At 36.3% G+C, this 16,217-nt stretch overlaps 2 protein-coding genes across 4 annotated transcripts; both read right to left on the bottom strand.

Annotated features, from left to right (window-relative positions):
• Nucleotides 1-4,752: 4,752 nt before the first annotated feature.
• LOC147299886 (C2 calcium/lipid-binding and GRAM domain containing protein) lies at nucleotides 4,753-11,473 on the bottom strand. Of its 3 annotated transcripts, none has more exons than XM_086255640.1 (9): nucleotides 10,607-11,473; nucleotides 8,954-10,207; nucleotides 8,393-8,575; nucleotides 7,402-7,685; nucleotides 7,160-7,276; nucleotides 6,726-6,988; nucleotides 6,330-6,495; nucleotides 5,698-5,970; nucleotides 4,753-5,565 (listed from the first exon to the last, which is right to left on the bottom strand). In XM_086255640.1, the coding sequence occupies exons 1-9, from the start codon at nucleotides 10,968-10,970 to the stop codon at nucleotides 5,374-5,376; spliced, it is 3,096 nt and encodes a 1,031-aa protein (XP_086111766.1). In that variant the 5' UTR covers nucleotides 10,971-11,473; the 3' UTR covers nucleotides 4,753-5,373. The 3 variants fall into 3 exon arrangements, with proteins under 3 accessions (XP_086111766.1, XP_086111775.1, XP_086111771.1); XM_086255649.1 differs by having other exon boundaries at nucleotides 8,954-10,122; nucleotides 10,607-10,737; XM_086255645.1 differs by having other exon boundaries at nucleotides 5,363-5,585.
• Nucleotides 11,474-12,591: 1,118 nt separating this feature from the next.
• Nucleotides 12,592-14,419, bottom strand: LOC147299887 (uncharacterized). The gene is made up of 4 exons (XM_086232669.1): nucleotides 14,289-14,419; nucleotides 13,900-13,959; nucleotides 13,365-13,519; nucleotides 12,592-13,205 (listed from the first exon to the last, which is right to left on the bottom strand). Exons 1-4 carry the CDS (start codon nucleotides 14,417-14,419, stop codon nucleotides 12,592-12,594), a joined length of 960 nt encoding a protein of 319 aa, XP_086088795.1.
• Between the last annotated feature and the right edge of the window lie 1,798 nt (nucleotides 14,420-16,217).

Genomic DNA, 16,217 nt, shown 5'->3' on the forward strand with positions numbered 1-16,217 from the left:
TTCAGCTGAGTGTTAGGCTAAGTGGGCTGAGTTAAGGTTTAAATGGCCCAACATAAAAATAAAACAAAGGCTTGGTCTAAGTGGGTCTTTTCCCAAATTTGTGGGAATTAAATGGGCTGTTGTATTTATTTGGTAGAGTCCAAAATAAATAAATGAAGTACTAGGTTTTATTAAATTGAGCAAAGCCCAAATTAATAAAACCATCGCCCAAAATTAAATAGGTTAGTCTAGGTCCGGCCCTAGACACGTGTCACTTGTCCACTTGCCACGTCACGTCATATGTTAAAGTAATGAAATTACTATTTCACCTTCCTAACCCTAGCTCAAGGAGTCGGGTCAGTTGTGCTCGCAAACAAATAAATTAAAATAAAATGAAAGGGAAAACAAACATGAGTAAGAACAACAAGTTATAAAAGGGTAAAAACATAAATTAATAAATCAAGTCACGTACAACAACAAAGAGATAGTGGTCATGTCTAACTAGCAAAAGTGGAAATGTGTGACCTAAAGTAAGTAGACCTAAAGCAAAATGATACCGCGAAAAATTCGAAGTGAATTTTTACCTAGTATCACAGAAATCCAATGGGCAAGCCATGTTCTTTTCCCTTATAAATATCAAGGTTTAACTAGTAGGCCAGCACATCCACATCACTAACGTTAGAAATGGCTTCCTCCTCCAGGCAAGCCCTCTATAAGAGCTCTATGCAACCCGTCGATGACCCGAGGTGTAAGTGCAACAATCCCAATGATTATAATCCAAATTGCGAGGTTTGTACATATGGTCTGGTTTCTAAACAACCCAATAATGCAATATTGTATATGCGAATGTGAAGGAAATGGACCACTATGCCACTATTGTTTAAAGCAGGACCTGCGCTTCCCAATACCCCAATACCCCAATACCCAGACCTAGTTCCATGCACTTACGAGAAGGACATTCAACCATGTGCCGATTGTGAAACTAAAGTGAAAATCTCATATTGCTTTAATTATAAGAATGTTTATGTGAACGTCCGTGATTCATTCGAGGCCACCCATGGGAACCACTAAAGAATGTCATGGATGCATTCCATCAACAAAATAAAATGTATTATCTTTTTCTTTGTTGTTGGGTGTTGTTGTTGTTAAGTTTATGTACTAGTTCTAGTCTTTGGTTGTGTTTGTGTGCTTTCCTTGATCTGTTTGTCGTTGTTCGTATCATGATACATAAATGAATTGTGTTGTGTTTACTATTTTTATGCACTTGAAATATTCAATATACCAAACAACTTGAAAGACTGGCGTTGAAAGAGAGTCGTTCAGACCAAATGATACTTTCTTTTAGGGAAAAGTGAAAAAATCAGAAAAACAGATGGAAAAGAAAAAAAATGGGGGAAATATATTTTGGGAGCCAAAATTTTTCGCGTCTTATTAATATGCGACCAACACAAAAAGAATAGGCGACCAACCATTTGGTCGCCTATTCTTTTAGTCAATGCGCGCCTAAACCCGCCATGGTATGGCCGACACAATATATATTTCATTGCCTAATCATTTATAGGAGATGAAATAGTCGGTTGCCAAATTATATTAGTTTCGTCACCAATGAGTTTACATATTAGTTTTCCAAACATTAAATCATAGACCACGAAAAAATATATTTGGTTGCTAATTACACCTATAGGCGATAAAATTTATGTCGGTCGCCCAAAAAATCGTCGCTAAATGTGATTTTTCTTGTAATGAATATATATCCATTGATCAAGAGTTTTAATAGCTTTCCCTGAAATTTGGGTTTCAAGATCCAAGAAAATTCCTTCAGTCAAGATGTTCACCCAACCGCTGACCAACAGAGCTGCTGCTGCATTTAGGATCTGGCCAACAGTTTTGAAAATGAATAGATTTGTCAAACATAGGAAGTTAGCAATGACATTGATATGTTGTTGTGAAAGAAATCAAGAAAACTTACAAATGCATCTGAAATGAAACCATTCTCCCCTAACAATACACACTTTAGTATCTCAGAGTTAATATTGTACTATATGTCTCCACCTCGCAAGTCCTCTAGGTGCAACGAGGAATTCTAAACTCCACTGTATAATAAAAATTATGATTGTATGGGAACATCAATTAAGTTAATAATAGAGAATCCAAAATTCCAAAAGAACACAAATTACCAGCCGAGAAATAGAGACAAAAATCATACATGGAGCAAAGGCGAACTCCTCAATCTTAGTAGGAGTCACATCAAGGATATGCCGGGGGTTCTATATTCAAATCAATTATGCATTAGGATTTATGTTCAATTAGAAACATAAAGAAACATTGGTACAAAATTTTTAAAAAAATTAAATTCAGAAAGAATTCTTTGATGGCAGTAAAAAGCCTTACAACAACTTCCAAACAAACATAATCTAAAATAAAAAGATAGAGACTTTTCTAAGAGGACTCATTTCATCTAAGCCCTCTGAGTGAACAACTAATGCTCTTTTCATGCCAAAGCTTTGCAGTGCTTTAGCCATCTTTAAGACCTACCCAATGAAGAAATATAATGAATCACGTACATGCTTATGGAACTATCGAAAATTCTACAATATGTACCTTATGTCCACCAAACAACATACATTATAATCATTAAACAAGCCATGATATTATTCCCTCAACTTAAAATCATAGACCACTGAAAGTTTGTATTAGGTGATTTATCTACCTAATTAACTTGATTAAAACCACAGTCAGTAATTGGACCCCAATTTTTGTTTACGTGATGACTCAGGGATTAATCAAACAGACTTAAATATGAAATTGCAGATTGACACTTGTAAATCAAAATACAACTTTTGTAACCAACACAAATCAAACACACCAAAGGATCAAGTGAAAACCTATACACTCAGAGGACCCATCACAGTAGGCATCTCAGTGTTATCCACAACTACAGTGGTGTGTGATTAACTAGACAGTTCCATATGACATATAACAATATCAAGCATAGATATTCAAGGCAGATTTGTGTTTAAAAGTTAAGTAAGTCAGTAAACAAAACAACACAAAATGAAGACGAAGACACACAAGATGTTCACCCAGAAAAACTACAAAGGGTAAAAACTGGGGGTCTTTTTCAGCTGACCTGGTAATCCACTATATAGGAAGTTCAATACAAAGGCAACAGACAACACACAAGCTCAATCACTAAGTCCTAAACTAAGTGGCAGCTTCTTACCCCTTGTGCAACTTCCAAAAGCTAGACAATCAATCACGCATAAGGAAGGCTGCTCAATCTCCAAGCTCATCAACCCATGCACCGATTCATACCAAACACAGATATTGAATTACCCTATTTAAGACATAAAGTCAATTGTTTCTATCAATTATGTACTCATGACTAGACACACACAATCAAATAAGAATTCACTGAAGCACAAGAGAAGCAAATGAACTATCCATCAATTTGGTCATGTTAAACAAATAGCTAATTCTCAAGGAAATCACATATATAATAGAACAATACTTGGGTCACCCCTTGGGGTTACCTCAAGGTCACCCCACCCCCTCAAATTTTAATTTTGGCAATGTCGGTGTATGATCAGAACCGTTCACTTTTTAGATAACATATTAAAGATCATCTCTGTAAAAAATCAAATAAATCGGAAATCGTTTGATTATATAACTGTTGTTAATTAAATAGAAAAAATAGATGGTTTTCAATTAAAGAGTGATTTTTTTATCAAACCATTGATTTTTTTAATTTAATCGACAACAGTTATATAACCAAACGATTTCCGATTGAGTAAATTTTTTGTAGAGAAAATCTATAATAAGTGATCTAATAAGTGAACGGTTCCGATCACGCGCCGGTATTGCTGAAATCAAAATTTTTGGGGGGGGGGGGGGGTGGGGTGACCTTGAGGTACCCCCAATGGATTAATCTTTGGACCTCATCCAACATGGTGAGAAGAAATGTCACTACTAGATATACACACACACACACACATGATATATATATATATATCATGTTTGAAATTTTAAATATAATAAACTCAAATATTTAGTAATTACACGTACAAAATATGGAGGTGTTTTTGTTAGCATTTATGTTATTATGATACACATATATTTATAATATACATATGTTTATATTAATAGTATTAGTTATTTTTATTTAATATATATGTATATGTATGTTTGAAACAAATAACAAATTAATGAAACATATAGTAGAAAACTAAATAAATGATATAATATTAATATAAATGCGAAATAAATTGGTATAATTTTGAAAATATCGAATCGAAATGCCTTTAGAAAATTTTGAAATTTTTTGGATCAGAATTCGGATTGGATCGGAATTTACAAAAACATTTTAATTCCAATTCAATTTTTTTCAGAATTTTCGAAATTCAGCACTTTCGAATTTCGGATTTGATTCGGACGTTCTAAAATTGAAAATTTTCGGATTGGAATCGGTCAGATTTGGATTTTTCAATCCAAATCACACCCCTATGTGAGACCAAAGTCCTCTGCCTGATTAGAGCTTAAGTACTTCAGTGGCAAAGAATATTTACATCATACCTACCCAAAGGCTACAACTTATTACATTACTTGCAAACAGAATTGAAGATCTTACTCATTCTTCACAAAAAAATTTCACAAGAAAACATGCTCTAAACCTTTTCAATCTTTTTGAGTTAACAGAAGCTAAGGGGCTAAGGCAAAAGAATGAATTTATGATCGCAAGATGTTCTATTTTTTCTTTTTTAGACACGGTTCAAGTTAACAGAAGCTAAGGCCTAAGGCCATTGCAAGAAGGTTATTATACAAGTTAAAAACCACCATCCAATCCCACGTCACATTAAACTACAAATTGGTTTTACTATAAATAAAAAATGCATAAAAAATTGGTACCATCTTTCAAGTTTGAGCTATTCTAAAAGAACTATCACTACTAACAGTGAGGGCTGCTGTTTGGCCAGAAATGGCAAGACCACAAAAACAAGACCTGCCGCTTCTATATGTAGAAGAAGGTTGAGACTTTAACCTTCATAATACTTGTTGCATGCACAATCTGCACCTGTTATTCACATCAAATAGGCCTCCTAAACTAGTCCAGATACTTTGTTAAAGGCACTAAGCTTTGTTTCATCCAGTCCAGTACCATGCTGCCTTTTCACTTCACCATTGGTACACAGAAGAGCATCTAGGTGCACACTTAGACCTTCAAATCCACCACATTCATCTTTCAAATGTTACTGCAGCACCTCTGCAAACCAAAGCTATAAGGCGCATTTGCATGATCTCAAAGCTGACATATCATGCAGTCAACCTCAATTCTGCCAGATTTGGCCATCTCCGTGTCATAAGTCTACAATCCCAGAAATGCACCAAATCCACCTGCTATCTTGTTGTGAATTCCTTCTCAACTATACTGAAGGACACCTTCAGGCGATCTTGCAGATTCTTAAGTACGTTTTTTGTAATTCTTTTCTGATGCCGAGTGCTTTTGAGCCACTCAACTCCATAGAACACTTTTACAAGGCAACCCTTTGATGGTGAGGGCATATCCTCGATTTGGTATCGAATGTGAATCTGGAAATGATGAAAAGGGACTGGTCAATGATGCAGGGAAACAAGGTGAGTCAGGGGGGACATTTAAAATCAAAACAATTATGATATGGATTATTAAAACAGAATTCTACGCAAGTTCCATGTAATTCATACATTGTAAAAGTCACCAAGCGGAACTGCATGAAGGCTCATGACCTCTTGAACAAGCCAACCATTTCTATCAGAAAAGCGGGACTTTTGCTGAGTGCTAGTCACCTCTCCACTATATTGGGAAACACGTTTATCAAATCTGTAATATATTTGCCTTACATGGACATCACCCTTCTCTGATTCCCATGGGGTGTGAGAATAGTTAAGACAACCAGCTTTCTCCATAACTCTGCGATCCAATTCACCTCCACCGAATAGCTCTATGAAGAAAGTTGTCTAAAATTGCCAACAACAAAAATTTGGTGGTCAATGAAGACATACATCCACAAAGTGCAGGAACTAAACTAATCAAAACCAAAATGTGTATAGCCATACATTCACTGATTCACAAAGTGCAGGAACCAAAATAATCAGAACCAAAATGTGTATCGTCATGAGTGCCACACACACAGAGCGAAAATGATCTATATAGAAGCTGTAATTTAACTATTCTGGTTCCATGAGACACAGCATTGGCAGAAGGAGAAAAGCAAGGAGATGCAGATATATCCTTAGTTCTAATGGAGATACATGCTTATTGCACATTCGCAAAACACATACATGATAATATTTAGTAGTCCAGAAAAAGAGCTTACAGGAACTGAATGAGCAGAAGAATAAATCTCAGACATGCTGACATCATCAAGGCCCAAGAAAGACCCACTCTCTTCAGTTTGGAGCTTGCCTTCAGATTCTTCTTCAACTATTTGCACCTTCTGCTCAGGACTCAAGGATTTAGCCTTCCATAAAGCCATGATTGTCCTATTTAGAGACATCAAATGTTGTGAGAGATGGGCTACTTGTACACAACAAAACCCGAAGAGAAAAAAAAAAAAAAAACAAACAAACAAGGATCCACAGAGATCTAGTTTAAGTCAAAAGAAGACAACGGAAGACCAACACATGCACCAAATAGATAACACAAAAAATAATGAAAAGCTTCAATTTTTCCAAAGTGAATGCCATGATATTCTAGGATGTCTTTCAAGTACCTGTGTGCTACATTGAAAGATACAAAAGACTGGAAATGGAACTTCAGCCTGCCTTCTTCATCTTGTGTCTTTGCACAATGCCTTGCATCCATACCTCTGCCTGGTCGGAGAGTCATGACTATAATTGGACTTCCCATAGATGACAGAGTTGGAGGAACAACTTGAATATCTTCTATATCCTCCCAGAGGAAAAAGGACTTTGTCTTGTGGCCAAATAAATTTGCATGGAATCCAACTATTCTTGCAGAAAGAAATAGGCGGCCCTGCACAGGAAGAACGGTAAGATAAGAAATATAATTTACGAACCATATTAACGGCACATGACAGTTCATGAGGGGCTACTTTCTCTAGGTATGGCTCAAAAGAATGAAACAAATAGAAAGTTTAGGGTCATTAAGAAAATTCAACATGGTGTATAACTTTATTAATGGCACCTGCAGGGGCATTTTTCGTTTCAAGTGACAAGTAAAGTCGTTGATGAGAAATTCCTCTGGTGGAAGCCCAAAGAGCTTTTGGAAGGCTAAATTTGTTTGAGGAGACCGCACATTTATCTACCATAATTTCACAAAAAAAAAATAATGAGTAAGAATATATGAAAGGAGTGTAGAACACTACTAAAAAAAGGGTAGAAGAAAAATAAAACTGGTAATGTGAATTTCGAAAGTATTGTGTGTACCTTCTTCCCCACCTCCTTCTCCATCTTAGTTATAAAATGATTAACAACGTTGCTACCTCTTGTATTGTTTAAGAAAATTCTCAAGTGGAGTTTTGACTGACATGCCTGAGCTAACTTTCCTTGAAGAGGAATCCACATATCAGCTAAATCTGATATATTAGTTTTTACAAAATTGACTTCAGCGTGGCCCAGAGAGGTAGCTTCATCAAAAGGTCCATCAAAATCATATATTTCCACATCCAACACAGAAGGAGGCTCATCCATTGCATCAAATTCAAATATTTCTGAGAAAACCAACAGGAAATCAATCAAATTAAATTTAGTTTATGAAATGTTGCAAAATATAAATATATAATTAATGCAGGAGGCCAGGAGCCAAGTTCAGAGTATAATAAATATGTCCACCCATGTTCCAAGTATCACATAGTTAAGAGTCTATGTACTTCATCTATGCAATTTACACAATTATTGTAGGTTCGATATATTCGAGTCTTATATTCATGTATTTGAGTCTCTTTATGTCACATGTTAAATGTATTTAAGTGTCATAAATTATGTCTTTTAGAGTTCCTAAGTACATCAGTGCAGGTCTTTTCAATGATTCATGTACCAATAGCCCATATTAAAAATGGCTACTTTGTAATCTTTGAAAAAATTTAATGGAGAAAGAAATCAAAGTTTCTGCTTGCATGTGAAACACAAGTGGACTTGGAGTGATTCCAAGTCACCTTTGGTGAGATGCAGATGGCCGGTGTGAAGCCGGAATTTTTCTATTTTCTATAGGAGTCATTCCAATACACCTTTGGTGCGATGCCAAAGGCCGGAGTGAATCCAGATATATCTTCTCTTCCTTTATCTTATTATTGGCCTACATCAATAATCTAACTACTTTTCACATTATTTTTCAAATATTTACTAAAAATGACTTTTCTAGTAACAATTTAAAAACAAACAAACAAAATGAACCAGTTAAGAATAAAATGAAAATCACCATTCCATATAGGATCACATTTCTGGAACTTGATTGAGCTAGTTCTAGTTTTCCCATTGCAAGTAAACACCACGTATGGATCAGAGAACCCACTTGAATCAACAGCTGCTATATTACTTCCTTCAATCAAGGCAACAGTTAGCAACCAACCATCTCCTTGGGCTTTGACTCCATGATCACTGCCTATATTAGACATACAAAGAAGACAAATGATAAATCACATCCAAAACAAATGAAACAAAGAGATAAAGATACTGGCTTAAAACAGGACATGTAAAAATATTGTTTCCCCCAATAGAGGAGAAAAATAAAAGATGAGCAAGCAAAAGCGGTTTTCTATTAAAAAAAAGTGGAATTTTTAGAGCAGTTAAGAAAACCTTGCAAGTCTAGCTATTCTGATAGTACTGTCAATCTATTCAACTTGTTCCCACATAAATGATTAAACAAATTAAATATTTAATATAGAACATCAGACTCTCAGCTAGAGAAAAGTAATACGCTTAACAGGCTAAGAGTCTGTTATCATTAATAAGAAAGAGCAACCACCAAAACCGAGGTTACCTTTTTGCGCTCTGGCCTGCATGAAGCGCGAGATAAACCCTAGCACTCGTTCTCCTTGGAGAACCAGGACACCACAGACAATGAACTCGCCAATTGAATCTGGCAAGTCAAGCCCAACAAACTCCAGCCCTTGAATAGTGCTGGGGGGGGACAACCAGATGTGTACAAGCATATACAACCCAATAAAAAATGTGGAGACCACGGTGAAATTAGCAAAATATTGTACGGCCAGCTTCCAATCAGATTGAGGTTCGGCTTGCAGTGATGCCAAAACTTGGTCCTTATTGGATCCAATGTCCTTTGAATCAACTGGCTTAACAGTCTGAGATAATAAAGTTGCAAATTGCTCAAAACTCTCCTTTAACCCTTGTCGTGCTCCATTTTCTATCATCCCTTTCATCATGGTGCTCTGCAGAAAATTCGTCCGCCAGGATATTACCAAACGTGAAGATTGTTCTCCTGATGGTAGCTCAGGCCCAGGTGTAATGCAGTAGAGCAATTCAGTCTTGAAAGTGCGCCCATATGGAACATCAGGAGTGCTTACACTTGAAACAACTGTGAAGACCTTCCCATCAGCTTTGAGATATGTTTGGTCCTCAGTTCCTTTGCAAGCCTTGATCAATTTACTTGCTGCCTTAATGTATGTGGTCACTCTTTTTACGCTCTCGCTGCTGTCATCAAATTTCCAAGATCCTAGGTCCAATTCTGTGGTTCCCTGCACATCTGCCAGTGATTTTGGAAAACTTGAATCTGGTGCAAATATTAAAGCGTTTAAGTCTTGGGGTGCAGTGACATATGATTGATCAAGAAGCACACCCCCTGGTAAGTTGCTTGGGATTTCACTCGCTTGATCTCGTGACTGCAACATTTTCATTAGTTCTTCAAAACTAGCGGAAGAGGAGTGATCCTCAGAACCGCTCTCATAAACCTCGGACTTCACAGGTTCAGAAAGCTCAGACAAGTCAACAGTTCTGCTAGAGGTGGTTGAAGCTACATCAGGATTTTTATTAAACATCTGAGCAATTCGACCAGCAAGGGTCTTTTGCCCCAAAGATTTCTCTTCCTTATAGGATGCAATTTCTTCTAGTCTTGCTCTCACAGGAGAAGCCGATTCTGATGTGCCACTGAAAGACCTTGAAGGTGATTCCATTCCTATGTCAGCATCCTTCCTTGAGTGTGACAGTTGATCACCATTAGCAGTCAAGTCCAAGAATGAATTGTTTAGACAAAAGTTTATCGTAAGAAGAACCTCACCTGTAGGGAAGAAAATCATAAAATAATTCTTTTTTCATTTCTTTTTCCTTTTCTTGTTGAAAAGAACATAGAGGAATTCAAATTCGATTGGTAACTTAGAGAAAAGTTCAACCATATTATGAGAATTAACTAATAACTGAAGTTCACAAATGGGTTTTTCCAGTAAGCAACGCAATTTAAGTTTCCTAACTCAAACCGCTGCAGCACATGTCAATTGAGTACATAATTACAAGTTTTGTACTTAAAAAGCTTATAAATTCAAATGCAACAGTTTGAACAGGGTACTGGCAACAAGTGATGCAATGTAAATAGTTATTAACAAAACCGGAAAAGATATAATTTGGAAGAAGAGATTGAACTACATAAACTGCGTGAGAAATTGAGAAAAGTGTGGCATACCACATTCTTTGTTGGTTTCTTTGTGCTTGGACTTCTTACTCTTGGGTCTGAGAGGGTACCAAGCAGTGCCAAGGGACTTGTTGGGGGCATCAAAGACTTGGGAAACAGGGAACCTGACCTGCCCAACAAAGTCATCGTGGAAGTACTTGTCTTCATCCAAAACAGAGATGACCAGCTCCTCATTGAGGTCCTCAACCTTCAAGGCAAAGTCTTCCCCCCAATATGGGTTTAAGGTCTTCTTCACCACTTTGGTCCTGAACTTCTGCTTTTTTCCCAGCCGCACCTTCACGTACGGATCACTTAACCCGTTTAGATCCATTGGTGGCAGATCTCGAGCCCCCATTACTTGAACCACCAGCTTCATTTTTGTTCATTCACAAAAAATATGCAAAATTCAAACTTCAAAACCACAATTTATGAACAGAAACCCAATTTCTGTTCTTTGTATGAGTACAATATAGAACACAACGGTTAAACAACAAAACCCAAAAACAAGCTTCCTAAATTCTTTGTTGCTAATAAGATTGATGAAAAATAAACAAGATTGATCAAATGGGGATTATGAATTATATGGAAAAAATGAATGGCATCATGAAAGTGAAAATTTAGGAAGAAAACTCTTGATCACGTAATGTTAATGCAGCCAAAATCACTGATCTGATTCAATAAATAAAAAGAAAAAATGAAAATAATTCGAATTGTTCAAATTAGAAGGGCAAATTGAGAATATAAATGAAAACAGAACCAGAGATCGACAGGAGCCCAAGCCCTTTTCGATAATTGGAGAGAAAGAGACTCGATTTTTATTTCAGTTTGGCAAAATAAGAGCAAATTGAGACCGGAGACAGGAAGAAGAGAGATAGATGTTTGAAGTTGAAACTTAAAGCTAAGAGACTTTTCCTTCCCTTTTCTCTTTATATTTTTGGCTATTTTTTTAATTTTATTTTTGTTTTCAATTTGCTACTGCGCGTAGGATGTTTGACTTTTTTGACTTTCTTCATTAAATTACAATTTTTTTTTTTTTTTGTGACAACAATTAAATTACAATATTTGATATTTGCTAGAAAAAAAAAAAACAATTAAAATGCCTTACATGCATACTCTTTTTATATTTTTTAAGATTTTTCTTTGCATATTAATAAGGGAGATAATTAGGATTAGTGTGAGAGCAGTTTCCCTACCTAGCTTGGACCCCCGTTTTGGTAACCAAGCTTTTAATCAAAGCCATTGACAGAGTAGTAGAGAGAGAAAAAAAGGGTACAAAAAAGGCTTTTAATGGCTTTGATTAAAAGCTTGGTACCAAAACAGGTCTTGGTAGGAAATCTGCTTTCGATTAGTGTGTTTTTTTTTTTTTCTTTTTTCTGGTTCCTAGTTAATCAGCGGAGTGATTAGTTTATGTTTAGACTATTCACAGTGGTGAGAGTGAGAGTGAGAATAAGACATAGCCTGAAAAGTGATTTTTTGGCCTGAAAAGTGATTTTTTTGTCCTCAGAGTGAGAGTGATATGTGCTGAAGCTGCAGTGATGCTGAGAATAAGAGCTGAGAGTAATGTAATTGTATCTAATTAAATTAAGCCTAAGTTAGATTAAGTTATAGTTAAGTTATAATTTATAGCTTAAATATTTATAAAAATTATATCATTAGTTTTATTTTAAAGAAATCTTTAATATAAGGTCAATATTGACTATATTTGGATTTATAATTTTATTACCTAAAATATAAATTCTATATTTTGTCTCCACCAATACCTTTATTTCATTTCACCAACATAAAACAAGAAAACAATACCTTTATTTCATTTCACCAACATAAAACAAGAAAATTTAAGACAAACACAAACAAACACAAAAAACATAAACAAATAAAACAAAAAACAAACACAAACAAACACAAACAAATACAAAACGACAGCCACAAACACAAACACAAACAAACACACAATGGTATTGGAGACATCTTCAACATTTCGGCATTTATTGCCGGCGTCAGCGTCGTGCTTTGCCACGACTTCCTTCTCGCGTCCAAAGGTGCTGGACTAAATCATTCTTCAGTTGCTTGTGGAGTGCTGTTGACCGTACCAACCTAACCCGGGAAAGCCGTTGCTCTAAAAGAATTGGCTGATACCTTTGGCCTCCATCATATGGTTCAGTGTCATACCGTGCCACAGCCCGGGAGATCCTTTCCTGAACGTGGTCAATGTCATCGTCCGATTCATCGTCCTCGTTCTCTGGACGCTCATCCTCAATGATCATGTTGTGCAAAATTATGCATGTCTTCATAATATAACTCAGATCATTGGCTTTCCATCCTCTGGCGGGCTTTTTTAGAATATCCCATCTAACCCTCAGAATCCCGAACGCCCTCTCAACATCTTTCCGGTAGGACTCTTGATATTTTGCAAATAGCTGACTTGCCTCTCCTACCGGATTCGTTATTGTTTGTATAAGCGTGGCCCATTTGGGGTAGATCCGGTTCCCTAGATAATACCCCATTATGTAGTCATTGCCACTAACCTTATACTTGATCTGATGGTTTCGCATCTGCTCCTCATCATCAAAAAGGTGTGAGCCATCCAATACGTTGATGTCATTGTTGCTCCCTGGAAAACCAAAATTGACATGTCAAATCCACGTGTCGTACCCGGCAACAGCCTTTAATATCACAGTTGGGGTGTGATAATGGCCTTGATATGCCCCTTGTTGTCCTACTGGGCAATTTTTCCATTCCCAATGCGTGCAATCTAGACTCCCTAGCATACCTAGGAATCCTCTTTTTTTAGCCTTACGCAATAGCCGTTGGAGATCAGCCACTATTGGTGTGCGGAGGTATTCCGCTCCGTACACCTCCGAAATAACTCTTATGAACTTCTTGAATGACTCCAGCATTGTGGTTGGGCAATTTGGAAGCCCTCGTCTGGGGCATCAGCCGAGTACCCAGCTGAGAGCATTCTCATGACCGAAGTCAGCTTTTGCTCTGGCGTGCAGCCCCATCTTCCAGCAGCGTCTTGTCTTTGTTGGAAGTATACATCTTTGTTGCACACATCTTGCATCATCTTTAGGAACAGTGATTTCTTCATCCGATAGCGCGTCGGAACATCTCTTCAGTATATCTTGCTCCAGGGTCGAAATAGTTGCTCATAATAAGACCATGGCCTAGTTGTCGGTCTCGAGGGATATATCGTCGTGGTTGGGATGTGCCTCCATATATGTATTGGCCTTCTTTGACTTCGTTGTGTATATCGTCGGTAAGCAGCCATGGCACACGCCGTCATATTTGCGAGTTGGTCATCGTACATGTCTAGTTGTGCCTGAAACATCTCTTCATCTGAATCATAATCGTTGCGGGTAGACATCCTGAAGTAGAGTGTAAACGAATTTTCTGCGATTATTAAATAGGGTGAATTGGTGAAGGCACGACATGGTGAAATTTATAGACTAGGTGTGATAATGTAAACAAATCAGAATCTTATCATCTTGGAAAGTTAAACGAATCAGAATCTTATCATCAGTCATAATAGGCTATCTTATCATCTTGGAAAAGTAAAGGAATCCGAGACATATTTAATAAAAGGGTATTTTATTTTAATTCATAATAAAATGCATACATAAAGTACACGACAAACATAATTGGAAAAACAATGACACATCAGTCATATTGTGAAAAGTCAGTGTTGAGGAAGTACCTTCCCGAGCTTGACGTGCCCTGATTGGCCTCGTTAGCAGCACTTGCATTCCACCTCACCAAAATTTCACGATGTCGTGCCTCCCAAAACACTCGTTGTTCTCCATGCATGGTGGTGGGGTCCTTGGCCATGACCTCATAATCTTGCTGCTTTTGTTTGAAATCGGTGTGCTCTTTGATCAATCGGTCGCATGAAGCAGCTATGTCCTTCTGCCCTTGGCAAAGAAACCTGATACTATCAGCATGGTCATCATCGTTAGTATCAACTTGTTTGGCCCTTTTGGAGTTGTTTCTGCCAGGTGGCCTCGGGCGACTACCGCTAAGTGGTTGAAAGGCCGGGGCATCCTCATCCGCGCTCAATTGAACCGCTTCAGCTTCTATATCGGCATCAATGGGGGTGTCGGTTTGTGCATGTTGTCACTTCACAAAGTGTTGCATCTTAGCAAAACAATGGTGCCAAGTAAAAGGACGGTTTCCCGAGTTTGTTGCTTGGTATCGTGCGTTGGCAAAGCTCACCTAGTAATATGAAAACAAATTAATGAATTATAAATGGTACACACATATGTGAATTAACTAGCAAAAAAAAAGTATACACAATTTGAAATATAGTACACACATATTGATCAAACATAAATATGTGAATTTAATTATCAAATATATTTGAGTTTAACTAGCAAAAATAAAGTACACACAATTTGAAATAGAGTACACACATATTGATCAAACGAAAATATGTGAATTTAATTAACAAAAATATTTGATAATTCTCTAGCAAAAAAAAAGTACACACAATTTGAAATATAGTACACACATATTGATCAAACATAAATATGTGAATTTAATTATCAAATATATTTGAGTTTAACTAGCAAAAATAAAGTACACACAATTTGAAATAGAGTACACACATATTGATCAAATGAAAATATGTGAATTTAATTAACAAAAATATTTGATAATTCTCTAGCAAAAAAAAAGTACACACAATTTGAAATATAGTACACACATATTGATCAAACATAAATATGTGAATTTAATTATCAAATATATTTGAGTTTAACTAGCAAAAATAAAGTACACAATTTGAAATAGAATACACACATATTGATCAAACGAAAATATGTGAATTTAATTAACAAAAATATTTGATAATTCTCTAGCAAAAATAAAGTACACACAATTTGAAATATAGTACACACATATTGATCAAACATAAATATGTGAATTTAATTAACAAAAATATTTGAGTTTAACTAGCAAAAATTAAGTAAATGAGGCATTTATGTTGAGTTTAATCAACAAAACTCACCGTATCAATTTGATTTTGCCCGCTAGTGCCTGATCGTTCAGCCGCCAAGATACATTTATGATATTTCAAGGTGGCTTGTCCTATTTTCTTGAAGTGAGCCATGACCGCCCCAATTTGTCGCCCATTCCTCACGGCGAGAGGATATCTCCGAATAAATTGATCGTACCCTTTATTCCAAAATTCTATGTTTCTTTGATTGGATCCGATTTCACAATCTTCCGAATTTTCCATCCAAGCTTCAACAAGCGCTACCTCTTTTTCATTGGACTAATTATTTCTCTTTGCATTTTCCATGATTGGAAAAAAAGAATTTTCTAGGAAAAGTGAGGTGATTTGAATAGATTGATAAAATGAATGAATTGGATAGATAGATGTGTGAAAAAATGAGGTGTGAATGCTCAATTTATAGGAAAAGTGATGAAATAGCTGTTATAAATTTTTCAGAATTTTTAAATATTTTTTCGAATTTTTTTTGTATTTTTAATTGCATTATAACGGTCAATTAATTGTAGCCGTTGATCTCCAACGGATACACTCATCTGAGCCTCCAGACGCTGCCACGTGTTGCTGGCTTGGATTTTTTTTTTTTTATAAATTGAAACCGGACTTTATTGGTGACCG

The sequence above is a fragment of the Dryas octopetala genome, chromosome 1 (assembly GCF_963921425.1).
Source record: "Dryas octopetala chromosome 1, drDryOcto1.1, whole genome shotgun sequence".
NCBI lineage: Eukaryota > Viridiplantae > Streptophyta > Magnoliopsida > Rosales > Rosaceae > Dryas > Dryas octopetala.

Coding starts and splice junctions, on each gene's coding strand:
- LOC147299886 (XM_086255640.1), bottom strand. CDS start 10,970: ATGAAGCTGGTGGTTCAAGTAATGGGGGCTCGAGATCTGCCACCAATG. Junction 7,686..8,392: donor ATGTGATCCTATATGGAATG/GTGATTTTCATT, acceptor TGGTTTTCTCAG/AAATATTTGAATTTGATGCA. Junction 5,566..5,697: donor CGCTTGGTGACTTTTACAAT/GTATGAATTACA, acceptor CATCATTTCCAG/ATTCACATTCGATACCAAAT.
- LOC147299887 (XM_086232669.1), bottom strand. CDS start 14,419: ATGGCCAAGGACCCCACCACCATGCATGGAGAACAACGAGTGTTTTGG. Junction 13,960..14,288: donor GGCACGTCAAGCTCGGGAAG/GTACTTCCTCAA, acceptor ACTCTACTTCAG/GATGTCTACCCGCAACGATT. Junction 13,520..13,899: donor TTTCAGGCACAACTAGACAT/GTACGATGACCA, acceptor CTGATGCCCCAG/ACGAGGGCTTCCAAATTGCC.